Below are 18,425 nucleotides of genomic sequence, written 5' to 3'. Positions count from 1 at the left end.
CTCCTCAAACAACCACCACCTAATGCAGGCCTTCATCACTCTTACCTGTCACCTAAATTGTTGCAACAGCCTCCTCATGGGTCTCTCTGCCTCAAGTCTGTCCTCACTCACACTAGTTCATCCTACAGAGCACGACCACAGTAACTGTCTGCCTATATCACTCCTACTTAGCCTCTAGGAGAAATTTTATTTACAGATATTTATTTTTTAAAAATATATATGAATACATACATATATATATATATATATATATATATATATATATATATATATAGTATTGAGAAAGGGTGGGTATAGATATACACAACACCATCTCTTAGTATTAGTGTCCTACTTTATATTTTATGATTTTATATATTTTTATTCACTTTATGTCTATGTTGGATCATTTATATTTGTGCTTGCTGTTTCTCCATTAAATTGGAAGTTTCTTGTTAACCGAGATCATTCTGTTCTTTATGCCTGGCAGGTAGAAGGCACTTGATAGATGCCTGTTGATCAACGTGTTACTTTCTGTTAGCTCAAAGGCGAGCCTGACTCTCATCTAAAACTTCCTAAGTGTCAAGAGTCACACAATGAGGTTGGAGTGGAGAGTTTTAGGGTCTGCTTGGCTTCCTAAGTTTGAGTCCTTCTCTGCATCCAAATTTCTGGTATCATTTTTTTTAGGTGTCAAGTGGCAATCCCACCAGGGCACAGAAAGAAATTTTGGAGTTCACTTCACTTTCCTTGTCAAATTCAGACTTAAGCACAATGTGATGAATTCTCCTGAGAGTACAGCCAATTAATTTGCATATCTTTGCCTGTTTGGATGAGAACTTTCAAACCTAGAATACCAAGGCATCTGAGTGCCTGGTTCAGGACAGACTGCAATTTCACTGCGAGGAACTTCTGTGCGACCATGTATCACTTGTTCAATTTTAACTTCTTTCCTAACTAACTTTAACGCAAAATTTGTTTCTTTTCGTCAGCTTTCTGTCAACTTGCCTAACATACTGCACTCAAATTATTTTTTAATCAATGCCTTTGGTTTTAATATCACCCTTATTTCTCAGGATGTCTTTTTTCCTTTCTGCCACCCAAAATCCATCCCCTTTAAGAGGAAAAAAAGCAATTCATCCAAAAAAAGAATCAACACATCCACCAAATATGACAGTACTATTGTTTTCCCCATTCTTCATCCTCTCCACCTCTGCAAAAAAAAGGGAAGAAAGTGCATTCTTATAGTACTTCTTTGGAGCTAAGAGTGATCATTATAATTATACAGCACTCTGTTTCAGAATTTTTTTCCCTTACCTCTTCTATTATTGTATTTATCCATTCTTTCTTAAAGTAAAGGCAGAATCTTAGCTTTGATTATTTTTCTTTGTAGGTTTTTCTTTTAACATTTTGTTTGCTGACTTTGCAAAACGGAAAGGCAAGACAAAATTGTGAAGGATGTTAGTTGACCCTAGGACCTTAAGGTCTTTCTACATAAATATTGACAGACAAAGGTAAATGATCTTCAAAGAAAAACATTACAAAGATGGATGATTGAGGCAGTCACCCCACTGAACTCTATGAACATTCTTCTCTAAACTTAAAAATAACACCTCAAATCAAATTTTAGAACAGCAAAGCCAACATAAGATTGGTATAAGACATCTTTCCAGCCATAAAAACTTGGGAAACCAGTAAAAGAAATCTGTGACATGCAATTGTCACCCCAGAAATGCTAAGAAGGTCAGACAACTCATCTGAAAGTGATTACAGGGATCCCTTTGCTGGCCATGATTGACAATTCTCCTGCTCATACATAGTTCTGGGGCATAGTTTCAGGGAAGAGAGGAGCTTGGACTACCTGAAAACCATGATCAAAGAGCCTAGAAATCATATTTCAAGAAAATATCAAACAAAATTTCCCCAATAGCTTAGATTCAAAGGACAAAACAGAAATAGAAAGAATCCACCAATTTCCTCTACCCAGAAAAACTGAATAGAATCCTCCTGAGGAAAAAAAATGAATATTTAAAAAATGGAGAATTTCAAACATTCCTTATGAAAGAAACAGAGCCAAATTGAAAATTTGACTTTTAAATACAAGACTCAAGAACAGCATAAAAAAGGTAAACATGAAAGAGTAATCATAAGGGGCTCTGGGAAATAAAACTGATAGATAACTCTAAAGAACTTTGTCATTATTAGGACAGTTAAAAGTTTATATAGGCAGAGGATATAGGTATGAATAGATAGATAACATTGGAATGATGTCCCCCCAAAAATGGAGGAGGAAAGAGGGATGCACTGGGAAAAGAAGAGAGAGGAAGAAGTAGAATGGGGAATTTTTTCTCACATAAAAGAGGCACCCAAGGAAAAAATTTGACAATAAGGGGGAAATGGGGGTAAAGGCAGTGGGCAGTGCTCAAACTTCACTCTCATCAGAATTGGTTCATAGAAGAATATATGTGTGTGTTTATATACATAAACACCCACATGGAATATAACTTATAGGGAAATTGGAGGAAGAGAAAATAAAAGAAGGAGAGGAGGGTGAAGGGAGACAGTGGTTAGATGCAAAATAGACTTTTGAAGAGGAACAAGATAAAAGGAGAGGAAGAATTGGAAGAATAATGTATAGAGAGAAATACACAATAATCATAACTGTGAATGGGAATGGGATAAACTCACCCACAAAATGGAAGACAGAAGAATGGATTAGAAACCAGAATTCTAAAATATGTTGTTAACAAGAGATATACTTGAAATAGAAAGACATAAATAGAGTTAAAATAAAGGGCTGGATATGAATCTATTATGCATCAGCTGAAATAAAAAAAGACAGTGATAGCAATAACGATCTCAGACAAAACAAAAGCAAAAACAGACCTAATTAAAAGATTTAATCAGAGAAAGTACAGTATGTTCAAAGGTACCATAGACAATGAATATGAAAAAACATTTTTTACAACAAATTTTTCTGATAAAGGTCTCATTTCTCTAATATATGTTGAGTATAAAACTGTGTCAATTTTATAAAAATAAGTCATTACCCAATTGGTAAATGATTAAAGGATCTAAATAAGCAGTTTATAAAAGAAGAAATCAAAACTATCTTTATGCATATGAAAAATGCTCTGATTCATTATTGACAAGAGAAATGCAAATAGAAACATTTCTGACATACCACTTCACACCTATCAGAAATGACAAATGCTGCACAGTGATGGAAATATAGGTACACTAATGCACTGCTGGTGGAGTAATGAATTGATCCAATCACTCTAGAGAACAATTTGGAACTATGCCCAAAGGTCCATAACACTGTGAATGACCCAGAAATACCACTATTAGGTCTCTATCCTAAAGAAATAAAAGAAAAAGGAACAGAACCCATGTGTACAAAAATGTTTATAGCAGATATTTTTGGGGCGACAATTGGAAATTGTCAATTATAGAATAACTGTGCAAATTATGAAATATGATGATGATAGAGAACTATTGTGTTAAGAAATGACAAGTGGGGTGGGTCTCAGAGAAAACCATATGAACTGATACAAAGCAAAGTGAGAACCAGGAGATCATTATACACAATAATAGCAATGTTGTTATGATAATTGTGACAGAGTTGGCTAATCTGATTTAATACAATGATCCAAGATAATTGCAAAGGACTCATGATGAAAAAATGCTATCCTCCTTCAGAAAAAGAACTAATGAACTCAGTGCAAACTGAAGTATAATTTTCTCACTTTCTTCATTTTTCTTGCTTTTTAAAAAAATGGCTAATAAGAAAGTGAGTTTTGCATGATTTTACATGTATAATGGCTATCATTTTGCTTGCCTTCTCAGTTCATGTGGGAGGGTGTGAGAAAGAGAGGGAAAGAATTTAGAACTCAAAATTTACAAAAAATAAAAAAAATGTTAAAAATAAATGAAAATGTCCAAAAAATAAAAAGGGCAAGAAAAGAAAAGCATTGCACTGACATAATATGTTGGCTCATCTGTAAACATTATATCACTATACTCTGTCTCTGCAGTTTCTTCAATGCAAAAATTCTTAATTTTTCAATTAACCCTTCAATTCATGGCACATTTATTAATTATCTACAGGATGGGTAGTACTGGGCTCAGTACTGTGGTGTATATAAAAGAGACAACTGACCCCAAAGACTAAAACTCTAATAAAGGAGATATACCAGATATTAAAAACAAATTTGAATACAATAGAGTTATTGAGAGACATGCCCAAGACCAGTGGTAAGATTAATAATGTAAATAAGAATTCTGAGAATGAAAATAATACTTTGTGCTGAGTAGAATTGGGGTATTCAAAATGGGGCTGTAGCATGAGTAAAGGTTCCAAGGCAGTAATGTGATGTGTATTTTTATGAAACAGCAAAAAGAACGGAGAACAGCTGAGCTGAGGAGAATTCTTCAAATGCAGAGAGAATTCCCAAATCTGTAATTCAATTCAGTAAGCATTCAGGAAGCAAACCCTTCCCTTCTGCCTTAGAATCAATACTCAATATTGGCTGGCAAGAGGTAGGAAACTGGAGTTAAGTGGCTTGCTCAGGGTCACTCAGCTCAGAAGTATCTGAGGCCATTTTTCAAAATTGGATCTTCTGTCTCTAAATCTGGCACTCTTTCCCCTGAGCCACCTAGCTGACCTTCAGTAAGCATTTATTAAGCATCTTTTATGTGTGAGGCTCTAGGGATAGTTGCTATCATTAATGAGATCATATTCTACTAGGAGAGGCAACTTTTACAGAAATATAAACATAGTATATAAAATATATACAAATGATTTCAGGAAATAAGAGAGTGGGAACCAGTAGTGATTACAGACTTGAAAATGGCCTCACTTAACACTTAGTATTTGAGCGGAGTCAGGCATTCCAAGAGATGAGAAGGGAGAATTCCATGTATAGGGGACAAATTGTGCAAAGTCATGGAAATGGGGAGATGCTACACATTAAGAATGGCAAGAAGGCCTGTTTGGTTCTGTGCTTGTGTGTAACTAACAAGTATCAAGTCTGGAAATGTAATACTTGTGACTGTAGGAACATCATATCAGTTTTAAAATGTTCATCCTTTAAAAATGTTTGGACATTCACTTTGGTTCTTTAGTTAAAGCATCAATCAAAGCTTCAGCTAAAGAAATTCAACATCATATAATATACTTCTCATTCAGAGCATTTATTTGAAAAAGCAATGATTAACCATGTACTGAACGCAGAGCTTGGTTGGAGACACTGGGAAAGGTACAGGATTTTTGCTACCCTTGCTACCTTAACTGTTGCCAAATGGGGCAAAAATGAGTCTCCAACTTTGCACTGAAACTGCCAGCCTCAATCAAAAGAGAGCCAGTTGTTCTTGACTTTAGCTTCAAGGAGAACAGCTTGGAAAGCCCAGTTCTTGGCCATATGTGTCCAAAGAAATTTATTTCTCTATGAACCTCACAGGAAGAGAAAGAGCAGGTGCAGGTCCTTCTCAAGATGATGAAAAGCCTAGGTGGAATGCGCATCCCGGGCCCGAGAGGAGTTCAGGGTTAGGTTATCAACAGCAGACATGCTTCAGTGTCATGTGGAACTCCTGGGTGACATCACGCTATTTCCTAAGTGGATTCAGGTACTCTGAATGTTCCCTTTCCCAGACACTAATATAAAGAAATGCTACTCGGATGGGTATTCTTTCAACTAGGCTGGCATCCTGATGAAAAGATTCCTTTTTGTTATTTCCTATAATTCTTACTGTCCATTTATATCCTAGAGTGTTACCTTTAGTAAAATATAAGTAATAAAACTAGCAGTGCCAGCATCCTTTGTGTATAAGGCAGGCAGGCACCGATGATGGCAATGTGTGTGTTTCATGCGGCTACACTCTTCTCATAACCAAGGTCACAGGATGCAAGTGGCCAGGATTAGAGGCACAGACTACAGCAATGGAAAAGCTTGAGGAGGAATATAAAAGCAAAAACAGCCTAGACCCTGCTCTCAAGGAGCAGATAGTCTATTTATTGACATTCAAAGACTCATCCACTCTCATTTCTTACAAACATAAATTTGCACAAGGCAATTTTACATGCAATCTTGAACAATGACAGATTCAGGGCTGTAGCATGTACATTAAGCATTATATATATACTGCATAAAATAGGATCTGACAAAATGCACCATAAGTTAAATGGCATCTGGTTAGATTACAGCTTTGCCGTGCTGGATGTCAAAAATCACACCTAACAATCCAGTGTTAAAATAGTGAGATTTTAAAAATAAAATATCTTGCCATTTTTGTAAAATTAGATTTTCATTTAAAAAACCCTTTGGGCCAAAGTAATGTACAAAATTATATTGGCAGAGATTCCCCCATATACATACATGTACACACACACACACACACACACACATCAAAGACACTTTTTGGGATATCACCAATCAGAAGTAGAGATTAAATTTCAGAACATGTTCTTAACTTTGGTTGGTTTAGATTCTAGAGAAAGTTGAAGATTTCATGTTATATGTGAAGAAAGTATGGACCAGAAAAAGGAACCATTCTATGACAGTTTGCCTTCTGGTACACTTTAAGAAGTATCATGTCAGTAGTTGTGCTAGAGCTATCAAGTTCTTATTTAATTCAAGGCAACATATAACTTCTGAAAAGTTCAGGAACAAATACAAGTGGGTGAGGGTAAGATAGTTACAGAAATTTAATTCAATGAAAATTGTGTGTTTATGTATGTATAATTATGTGTGATTTTGGGAAAATTATTTATCTCCTCTGGGTCTGATCTACAAATGAAAGGGATAGGCTTGTGGAATTTTAAGGCCTCTTTTAGCTCTAAATCCTATGATTTTTGTGAGCTAAAGTTGAATAGGGATACATGACAGGAAAGGGTAAAAAGGGGTCTTTCCCTTAAGCAGCCTAGTTGAAAGAGTTGTTTAGCATTTGGTCACAGTTTTTCCAACAAACTCATTGTCATACCTTGGGCAAGGTATGTAACTTCCCAAGGCCTCAGTTTATTCATCTGTGAAATGGGCATGACAATACTTGAACTACCTACCCACTTCCTAAGTTGTTCTATCAAATGACACCATAGATATGAAACACTAAGAAAGCATAAAAAAAAATTTAAAAATAAGCCATCATGGTTCTGTCAAGGAAAACAACGTTACCACATTTCATTTCCCTTGGATGGGGTATGGACTAAAATGTGGAAAGATGCTGGAGTGTTTGGTCAAAAAAGTCTCAGATTATAAAGAGCTGAGGGGGTACTCTTTTGAGGCAATTCCAGACACCCATCTACAGAGCTTCCTGGAAGTACTTGAGGGGGCACTGCTCCAAAGCAGGGTCACCTAGAAGGTACAGTGGAGATGGTGCCAGGTCTGGCATCAGAAAGACCCCTCTTCCTGAGTTCAAGTCCAGCCTCTGATACTTAACAGCTGTGTCACCTTGAACAAGTCACTTTATCCTATTTGCCTCCGTTTCCTCATCTGTCAAATGAGATGGAGAAGGAAATCGCAAACCATTCCACCATTTTGCCAAGAAAACCCCTAATAGATTCACAAAGAGTCAGAAAGGATCAAAAAATGGCTAAACAATAGCACGAAAGAGTTTGAGAGAATCGAGGCTCTGAGACTTACAAGAAGTTACAGACTTGGGTGAGTCACTTGACTTTAAATCTCAGTTTTCTCATCCACAAAACAGAGGAAAAAAAATCTAGCAAATTTCTACCTCATAAAGTTGTTGCATCGAACAGATTTGATTTAAGCCTTGATGTGTGATATTTTTGTAATGCTTAAGACTCCCTGGGTGCCAATGGGAACTGAGACAAACAGGAGGTGAGATCATTCTGGGTAGCAGAGAAAGCTGAAGCAACTCCATTTGTCTACAGACCTTCCTTCTTGCCCTGGACCCTGCTTGTATCGCACCCTCCCACCATGCCTCACCACCTTGCATCTTCCTTGCTGCTCAAACAGCAAGGACAGTCCTATCTATTAGGATGGGACCACAAGAGATAGTAAACCTGAAGAAGAACTCTTCCTGTCACTAGCCCCCAGCTATGAGCCTAGCCCATCAAGGGGCAGAGAGATAGGTACCACCTCCCTTATTCCTACCCTGTGAGCCTCCCAGCAAGAGCTCTGTCCAAAGCCAATTCATCTCCTCCCTAAATTGATATCTATATAAGCTTCATCTTTTTATTTCTTCAGGAGTCTCTGCCCATGTGAGTAGGGCTCCCTTGCTGGAAAACTCAACATACCCTCGTTGATTCCCAAATTTATGGTACGGGTTTTGTTGCAGCATCAACATGCCTTCAGCACACAGAGTAAGAAAGCAGTAAGTTCATTTTTCACTGGTCATATATGCCCATTTGGTGTTAATTTTTCACAGGACTCTTAAAGACCCAAGACTATGAAAAGCTAATGACCTCTCTATCTAAAACCTCCCCTTTAAAGTACTTTTGTAAAAGTTAAGTACCAGACTTACAAGAGGAACTTAAATGGCCTAATTATACATGTGTATAATGAAGAAAACTACCATCTTCAAGTACTCAAATTTTGTTTAATTAAGTTTTAATATGGATATGGCCAAATATTTGTTTCAATTCTCTGCTCTGCTTTGCAATGTTAAGATTAAACATTTTGGGTTTATGTATCCCTTTTCTCATGCATGCAAGGAAAATATCATGTATAGGAATTTTTGTACATTATATATACACATATAAATGAAAACAATCTTGCCTTTTAAAAAATACTTTTTTGGAAAATAGGGATATTGGCAAAAGTTTTCAGTTTTAAAAGTTGCATAAGGCAAATGTTTACTAACAAAAGCTAGATACTATTTATAGATAGTATAGATGGGTACTCTAAATGGGGACTTCTTTATTTAAAAATCTACATATGAATACAAATTAAATTTTCTTATATTGTAGTTATAAATGTTTCCATTGCAGGGAGTCCAAAGTAATTTCTTAAATGCTGAAAAAAAAACTGTTTGGTATAATGAAGCCCCTTCTCTCAGATTCTCTCTGATGAATCTGGATATGGCTTTACTACACCATGTGCTGAGTCACTAATGTGACTCTTCCTAACCTTAAACATGTTTTCAATTTTAAAATTATTATGACAGCCTCCTTTTAAATTGAATGAATAAAACCCTCCTCAATTGGAAATAAGTTTTTTGCTTTGCTCAGATTCAAGGAACTACAATTTTAAGCTATTCATATTCCTTATAACTTTCAAAACCTAAATAAAATTAATTGAAAGTAGAATATATTACATAATAAGTGGAACCATTTAAAGATTATTGCAGAGATTTTTTTGGTGAAATATAGCTCTACAGGAATTTCTTTACCTTGTTAGATGTTTAATCTGGTTGGCATCTGACAGCTATATTTTAGCTTATGGCATTGATAGCCATTTAGGGATAACCTGCTTACTCCTGGGTTCAAAAATATTTCTAGCCAAGAATGTTTAGCTGAAAATATGTAGAAAAGTTTAGAAAATGTTTTTGTAATGTTACCAGAAAAATTAATTAAGATGAATTTATGATAGTAGTGGCCATATTGGCTAGTGGTGACAGTAGTACACCTGTAACTACTGTAAAGACACATCTGTAACACTTTGGGGTTCTAAAAATACATATATTCATTCATTCATTCATTTATTTTTAGGGCTGAATTTCCTTATCTTGCCTATTTCCCACTAATGACTGGTATAGCTTTAATCTACAGTTGGACAATTTCACCCTTGCTTTTGATAACTTAGTGACTCTCTCTGTCTTCCTCGACCCACACCTAAGAGCTAACTGTACAGACGCCAAATTTAGTGTGGACAGTCAATCAGCATTGGTTACTGTAGCTTGGAACTTCTGAGCTTGAGACATCCTCCATGCTGACAACTTAGACATTTGTGATAAGTCAATTTCCCTGTACTCATGAACATAACCATGTGTCACGTTATCTATTGTAACCTCTATCCTCTCACATCTCTCAAACTATATGACTAAAATCAAGGCTCTGTTTAAGTGAAATACTTTGAGAGTTTCCCTAGCTGCCCTTATATACATTCAACTACCAGTTCTGAATAAACCACTTTCTAGGAGTTTGAAAGGGACAGCAGCAGTATTTAGTGAACCACTAACTGAGAAATAGAGGATGAAATAGAACTAGGGATAAGTAAATGTTGTTCCCATTCCCTCAAAAAAAAAAGGCAACATGGTATATTCTTTAACTTATAGTCTGGTTAGCTTAATCCAAGTTCCTTATAAACTTTTCTGATGTATTATTAGATGGGTGGTTTGTAGACTTTTTTGAAGATAATATAATGATCTCTAAAAGCCATCAAGAATAGGCTACTGGCTTTCTTGACAAGTTTCTAGTCTAGTAGACGAATGGAAATATGTAGTGGAAAACTTCATAATTGGAAGTAACCACAAACAGATTCTTTTTTTTTTTTTGCTATTTATGTTATGAAATTATGTTTTTATTTCAAAGTATGTTCATACCAGAAAAACAAATTCAAATTAAAGGTTAATTTTTTTCATTTGACATTTCAATAAGCAAAAAAGCTTTATTACAAAGTAAGACAGTATTATAGACCTCTCTTACCTCCTTAATTATGCCCCTAGTTACCCTTGTGAAAGTTATAATGGTGGCACACACATAGGACAGAATTATTCTAATGTAGTTTAATCCTTGCTTTTCATCCTAAAAGTAGGTAAATTTTATGCCTAGGAAACATCTGGCAACAGAGCAATGTATTCTTATATTAATTGTAAAAAAAAATTGAGTGATTCTAATTAAGAATTGAGATGCTGATATTTATTAAATTACTGAACAACCATTTATTAAGTGTTCATGTGCCAGGTATCATATAATTTTTTTCCCTTGAGATTAGTTTTTTCAGTTTATTTGTAGGGACATGTTTTTTGCTTGGTGGAATTAATAGTAATTTGGTTAAATATCTAGTCAAATGTGTGAAGATATGATTACCACTCCCCTTGCCTATTTTTAAATTAATCAACAAAACTGAAAATACCCCTACTTAACATTAAGTAGGAGAGGCCTGTAAGGTACTTACTAAAATGGGTGACAACTCCAAAAGCGACTAACCACCCCTTGGGCAGTGCTAAGCAAATTTAAAGACTCTAATTGGCTCCCGTAAAGTGGAGGAAGGGACAGGAAATGACGTGGGAAAAGGACTATAAAATTCCTGAATTTCCTGTCCAAGAGAGTCTTGGCCTGGGACTGCAGCTTGGAGATATGACTTGGGACTTTGACCTTGGACTCTGGCTCTTGGACTGCTTCTGGTAAGACTGATCCTGGATCTTCTCCTTTGGAGCTTTGGCTTGGGTGAGTGAGAAGCTGACCTTCCTTTCCTGGCTTCTGGAGAGATTAGTTCCAGAGAGTTCCAGTCCCTTCCTGGAGGAGGCCACAGGATTGAACCCTTGTTTAATTCACCACTGAGTTCTCCTGCTGAGGGTTGAAACTGGGACAGGAGCAACATTTAGGGTGATAGGCTAGACTTCTTACTCTATTCTTTTTTACATTTCTCTACTTTCACTCTTTCCAACTATTTGTAAATAAAGCTACTGAAAGTCAATTTGACTTGAGCTATAATATTTTTACATCGGTAACCACAGCATCATCTAGAATTCTCATATATTTAATCAAACCCTAAATTTTAATTTCTTACAAATGATTAAAGCCTTAGTGGAAGTGAGGGAAAAAAAGAGATTTTCATTTAGAATATCCAGAAGAGCCTGTGCAAGTCATGAATATTGCTTATTAGCAGTGATAACATGTACTATGTCTCATCTTCAAGGTTCAGACATTTAGCACTTAAGATAGATATTATTTCCTCAGGGCAGAAGAGGAAAAGAACACAAGATTTGGAATCAGAAGACCAGCATTCAAGTTCTAGCAAACCATTTTGGTATTCTGAGCCTCAATTTCCTCATATAGAAAACAAGCATAATAAAACTACTATATTATCTAGTTTACATAATTGTGGAAAAAATGCCTCATAATAGACCTTGAGGCCCTATTGAAACAGAAATTTTATTACTACTTGTGCTATCTACTATAAAGGGCTGCTAAGAAAGCATTTTGTAAACTGTAAAGCAGTATTTACATATGAGTTATAACTACAATAGCAATTATTATTATGAATTGATCATGTAATCTAGAAATTCTTTTCACCTATGGTCAGCTTTCTTGGTTAATTTAAATGTTTTATCTTTTTAATTTTTTAAAAAATTATATGTTAACATTATTTTTAACATTTAAAAAAATGAGTTCCAAATTCTCTCTCTCCCTCCCTCCTTTCTTCCTTCCTAAACCCCCTCTTTGAAAAAGCAATTTGATAGATTATACATATATAGTTAATATAAAGCATTTCCATGTTAGCCATGTTGTAAAAGAAAATGAAGAACAAAAGAAAAAAGAAAAATTTTAAAGTATGCTTCAATCTGCATTCAGTTCTTTCACTGGAGGTGGATAGCATTTTTCATCATAAGTCCTTTGCAATGGTCTTGGATTATTATGTTGCTGAGAATAGCTAAGTCATTCCCAGTTGATATTATATAGTATTGCTACTACTGTGTATAATGTTCTACTGGTTCTGCTCAATTCACTTTGCAGCAGTTTATGGAAGTTTTCCCAGATTTTTCTGAAAACTTCCTGCTCATCATTTTTTATAGCATAATGATATTCCATCACAATCATATGCTACAGTTTATTCAGCTATTCCCCAAATGACGGGCATCACTTCAATTTCCAATTCTTTGCTAGTACAATGAAAGATGCTATAAATTGAATGTTTTAACTCAAAAGGAATCTTAATACAGAAAAAATATATATATTATGAGCTTCTATCCACTAAAAATTTGAGATGTTGAAAAACAATCTTTTCCTAACTAGAGGATACCTCTCCAAATGCTTTCAAAATTGCATCTAACCTCTCTGAAGACAGTTAAGTCATTAAAGTATAGCCTTTACATTTTGTTAATACTGGGAAAACAGTTTTTAAATGTACAAAGTCTAACTGCTTTTCAAGCAAATGAAAAATAAAAGTATAGCACTGTATCAAGAAAGATGCCAATAAAATGGCAGTGGCACAACGATTCAAACCAATCATATAATGGTTTTTAGATAAACAAGGAACTTATGGTATTAACAGAAAATAAAAAACTGCTTTAATGTTAATACCTATGCTAATTATTTATATATGCATATATTAATTTTATAGTCTCCCATTCAAAACTACTTGCTACTGACTAAATTTAAGGATAGATTTTTTTTTGCATTTTTAATTAGATTTCTATACAACAAATAAGCCAAACCATTGAAAACAAACATATTTACACACCTTTACATCCTAGAATTCTGACTAAAACAAAGATACATGACAATGTTCTACTCTTCATGTGGAAATTCATCATCCTCTGTGGGATTCGGGTCACAAAGGACAAGATTTTCTTTTAGGTTTTCCTAGGCTGCTACTTCCTGCTTCTGCTTCATCAGGAATTTGATTCCCTTTTTCTGAGGGTTTAGATGACATCCCAAAGAATTCTCCAATTTCTTTTTGCCATGTGGGTGTTGGCGATACACATATTCGGTTCCCACCTGCACACTTACTTTCAGCTTTCTGGGATGGAGGTGAGGGAGAGGAGTTGGTGAAGCTGGAATGACCTAGAACCTTCCAGGATGCCTGAGTGGCCACCACTTTGTGGAAGGAACCAGGCATGCAGTCGGCCTTAGTCCATACCATGGCCAAAGCAAGAGTGGATGGCATAAAAACTGGGGCAGTGGACAAAGTTCGAACCCTCCTGAGAGCCACACTGTTGGAAAGTTGGGCTCCCTTGCACTCCGCCTTCCATTTAAACCATCTGCTTTCCCACATCCTTACTAGGCTCCTAGAATGGGTTTCTCAGTAGAAGGTGGGCTCCCTGTCACCATGGATCATCATCTTGAAGCTGGGTAGTCGTTTGCCAGCACTATTGTATAGGAGATCCTCATTCTGGTACAGGTTAGGCTAAGTGCTACTCAGGTCCCTTCTAAACCTTGACATCCTCTGCATGTGTGAATGGATGTGAACCTCAACAAATTTCCTATTACTCTGTGAAGTAACATACTGCTACTCCTTCTCTCCTTTGAAAAAATCATAAAAAAGACCCAGTACAAAGAATTATATAAATGCCATGTTACCTTTAAGAATGGCTCCACTTTGGAAAAACAACAATAACAGATGGTCAATCTTGCAATTAAAAAGTAAATGTTTCTGGTCACTGGATATTTCTGTGTTTCAAAACCAAAATACTCAATTAAATTTGTATTATTCATTGGTTGTATTGTCCACATTTTATTTACAACGTACTTAAAATAGCTCTTTTTGTCTGCATTACCAAATAAATAAATAATTTACTTACAGTCTTCTAAAGAGAAAAAAAATAGATCCAGGAGCTGTGTTCCAAGAAGTGAGTAATTCAGCAGAAGAAAACACCTTCCCACTATCTCTCACCAAAAAGTCAGGTTATCTAAAGATTGTATAACATCCTTTCTTTCAATTACAACATAATCTAGCCTACTCAAGGTTTACCTTGAACAACAGATGATTCATTAAGTTGATCTCCAAGAAAGTTTGAAATGGTTATTATGTTTTTTATGGAATGGAAAAATTGTGAAGCCCATCAAAGAAGTTCAAGTAGCTTCCCTGAAAGGGTTAGTTAAAGTAAAAGCAAAAGGGCAGGCAGGTGTCACCTCTTAGCTGTGTGACTATGGGGCAAATCAACTTAACCCCAAATACCTACCCCTTACCATTCTTCTGCTTTGGAACCAACATTCAGTAGTGATTCTAAGACAGGAAGTAAAGGATTTTTTAAAAATGAAGGAAGGAAAGTAAAAAAAAGAAAAAATATTGTTCGGGGGGGGGGGGGGGTTGGTGGCAATAATGAAAGATAATCTGTTCCAAGGGCAATGTACAACCAAAGTTTTCCAGGTTTTAACCTTGTTATTTTCCTTTTTGTAGTTCTCTTAAATTAATTTTAAAGTACCTTAACTTCCAAATATATCCCTTCCCCTCTCCTCAAATACCATGCTGCCTCCTGCCCCCAGAGTATTCTCTTACAATAAAATGTTAGCGAGGGGAAAATAATTCAACAAAATTAAGCCCCATATTAATTGGGTCTGCCAAGCTATGCAAAGCTTCACACCCAGTCTCCTAATTTCTTCAAAGAAGAGAGAATGAATTTGTAGTTCTAGTTCAGGTTCTCTTCCCCATTCTGACATCTTCAGGAACAGTCTGTTGGATCTCAAAAGCACCATAGCCAGAGATCACTGTTAGGACCTCAAGAAGTGAGAATTTAGCAATATGAACAGAACCAACAAAAGTGTTACGGCAGTAAATCCTATAATGTCACTTGTAGCTATCTTTCCCCATCTCTAAGATTGTCCATTTGGAAGTATAAATTGTAAGTAGTGAAGAAGGTTGATTTCAAATGAGATTCCTTATAGAAACCATTTCATGTGGAGGAAAAAAAAAGACTTTTCATAAGCCTTGCAAATAGGCATGTAGCCTTTCTGAAAATATCCACTGGCTGTCTGCCTGGAACATGCCAGTTACCTAAAGCTTAGTGAGAGAGAAGTAGTTATTGCAACCTAGAGCATTTCTTTCTACCACTCATTTTAATGGATAGTCTCATTTCATTTCAGTAATGGATAGTATTATAAGAGATAGTAGGATACAAATTCACAGTGATACCTCATGATATAATCAGTTACAACCTCTCTGAACTCCAGATCTTTAAAATGTCATCATAAGTGAAATATCTTAAAGGTTCTAATGAGGATGCTTTGAAGTATTCTTTAGAAGATAATTTCTTCAAAGTGCTTTTAATTGCTATGGGGTATTTATATTTAATTTTTCACCATTTCAGTTAAATCCAATAGCTATGTATTAAACGTGTTATGCTGCACATACAAAAGTGAATAAGAGTCTGCCTTCAAGAACTAGGAGATTTGGGAATAAGTGGGAAGAGAGTTGAATATATTTGTATATATAACTATACATTGGAAAGTTATTAATCCTATGTGTTCATTGAGTTCATAAAAATTTGGTGAATGAATTACTATTGACTAGGAGAAATACTAACATGAAAGATTCAAGGGTGACATTACTTTTATCTGAAGAGATCGATGAATTTGTCACAGAGAAAGTGGTTTCAGATTTGGACCCTGAAGGTAGAAAAGGGTTTAGGTAGGATTCTAGATAGAAATGAATCATGAAAATATTAAAGATGTATTCAAAACCTGACTCTAATGAACAAAGTGTTCATGGACCAGACTGATGGATATATTTCTTAATACTTCACTTGATTCATTTCTGAATCCTTGAATTGAATTGGGGCTCAAATTTTTGTAGAACTCAAACCCCTCCCCATGTCTGCAGTCTGGAAGGTGCTATATATAGCTTTTTTGTAATGTCAGAGACACACACTCACCATTTGAATGAGATGGTACCAGGGCTATAGAGGAAGTAGGACTTCCAAATGAGCTTCTGGTAGGGGCAGGTCTGTGCCTTTATGTTGGTATCCTTTCTTTTGTCTTCTTGTTTATTGCTAATATGATGCTAATGTTTCTGCCACATTTGTTTGATTGACAATCTCATATCCCCCATTCCTTGAAACCTCAATAAAATTTAGTTCACCTGTCTGACTCCAGACTCTCTCTATCCATCAGAGGAGGAGCTGGCAGGCTGGACGTGATGCTGAAGAATCCTGTGTCTCTTTGTCTGTGTTTTCTACCCATGTCCTTTCTCCCTTAATCTTTAACCTTTCCACTTGTATTCCTTCAGACCCCGGCTTCCCTTCCAGGTGTTCAACCCATGCAAGAAGATCTTGTAGCAGCAGGCTGATACAGTTTAAACTGGAAAGATTGGGGATGGGGAGAAGAAATTTGTTATAGGCTTAAAGGACTAATGTGTAAATTCAAAGTAGGGGAAGGGCAGAAAGAGATTTTGGAAAAAGTAAGCAGTTTAGTTTGGTTATAACAGAACTCACCAAAAATTCCATGAAATAAGATTGGAAAAATAGATTAGAGTCAAAATATTGAGGTCTTAAAGACCAAAACACATAAGTATGTTCTTTATTCTGATGGCAATGGAAAGCCAAGGATGGTTTTTAAGCAATGGTATTGTTACTACAGTAGTGTATTAAGGAAGGTTAATTGGAAATGGTGTGATGAATGGAGCCAAGGAAAAGGGAGGAGGGACAATTTCAACCACACAGCTGGGAGGACATGAGGAACCAAAAGGGTAGTAGCTCTGAAGTAGGAGGCTGGGGGGAGGATTGGATGTAAGATTTGAAAACAAAAGAATTTGACAACTTAAGAATAGTATTAAAAGTTGCAGAAAGTTCAAGAAGAATGTGGAGGATCAAGTGGCCAGCAGAGAGGGAAAGACATGGTTAAAAGAACACTTGATTGGGGATCAGAGGACCTGAATAAAATCGCATATATAGATCTACTCTAAATATGTAGAGCTGAGACTATCACTTCCAAACAAGTATTTAAGTGTCTATCAAATGAACTGGAGAAGAAAATGGCAAGCCATTCCAGGATCTTTACCAAAAAAAAAAAAACAAAAAACCAGCACTAGTCAGACATGATTAAAACAAATGAACAAAATATATGTGTACAATGTGGCACAACGATAGAAATTCAAAATGTGACTGGGGCTGTAAAAGCAGAATAAACAAATAAGGTAATAGCACTTTATGTGCAGAGTATTATGATTACAAATAGAGAGAATGGTCTTTGCTTGATGTCCAATGGGAAGGCAACATAGGAGTTCTCAAATGCAAGTGGTAATGTCTCTTCTTTCATGGAATTTTGATCATTTTATGATGTTTGGAGCAACTGGATGCAGGTGGAGATGGCTGGTCCCTTCTCCACAGGAGGGATGACTGGCACTCCCATGCTCTAGCGCCTTTCTACTCACTTGCAGTTGGTTGACAGTTGCTGGTGATGATGAGAAAGGTAGATCTCTTCTTCCCAATAATTTCTCCCTCAATGATGGCTGTGGGAGCTGAAACGGAAGCTGGTCTGAGTGGTCTGAAGGTCCTGGACTGACTCTATCAGATTCTGAGGGGAGATAGTAGTAGTCAAGGTCTTGGTATGGCTTGCCTGGCTCACATAGCTTCCTGGCTCTACGACAAGGTGCCTTGCTGTTTCAGCTGACTGGTTCACCTGCCCTGAGAGTGGCAATTGATTGGTGGTTGGTGAGGATGATGGATCCCTTCAAGTCCTTTAATTTCTATGGTTTGACAATTAGGTCATAATTGATCTTGGAAAGAGGAGTTTCAGTGATATGGGAAGAATGGGAAAAAGTGAATTCATTCACCAAATCCTTTCCAAAAAGTGCTGAGGAAAGTGGAGGGTTAAAAACAGCTTGTCT

At 36.1% G+C, this 18,425-nt stretch overlaps 2 protein-coding genes across 7 annotated transcripts in view; both read right to left on the bottom strand.

Annotated features, from left to right (window-relative positions):
• The window catches only part of TIAM2 (TIAM Rac1 associated GEF 2), a 317,964-nt gene that overhangs the window by 30,122 nt on the left and 269,417 nt on the right, over nucleotides 1-18,425 (bottom strand). The window lies entirely within an intron of this gene.
• On the bottom strand, nucleotides 13,306-14,173 carry LOC103092577 (PCNA-associated factor-like). The gene has a single exon (XM_056818976.1). The coding sequence runs from the start codon at nucleotides 13,875-13,877 to the stop codon at nucleotides 13,434-13,436; it is 444 nt and encodes a 147-aa protein (XP_056674954.1). The 5' UTR covers nucleotides 13,878-14,173; the 3' UTR covers nucleotides 13,306-13,433.

Source organism: Monodelphis domestica, chromosome 2 (assembly GCF_027887165.1).
Source record: "Monodelphis domestica isolate mMonDom1 chromosome 2, mMonDom1.pri, whole genome shotgun sequence".
NCBI lineage: Eukaryota > Metazoa > Chordata > Mammalia > Didelphimorphia > Didelphidae > Monodelphis > Monodelphis domestica.
Note: the sequence above shows the minus strand (reverse complement) of the source record. Positions and strands in the feature narration are given on the sequence as shown.

Bases quoted from the DNA above. Each gene is read 5' to 3' on its own strand.
- LOC103092577 (XM_056818976.1), bottom strand. From the start codon at position 13,877: ATGTGGGAAAGCAGATGGTTTAAATGGAAGGCGGAGTGCAAGGGAGCC.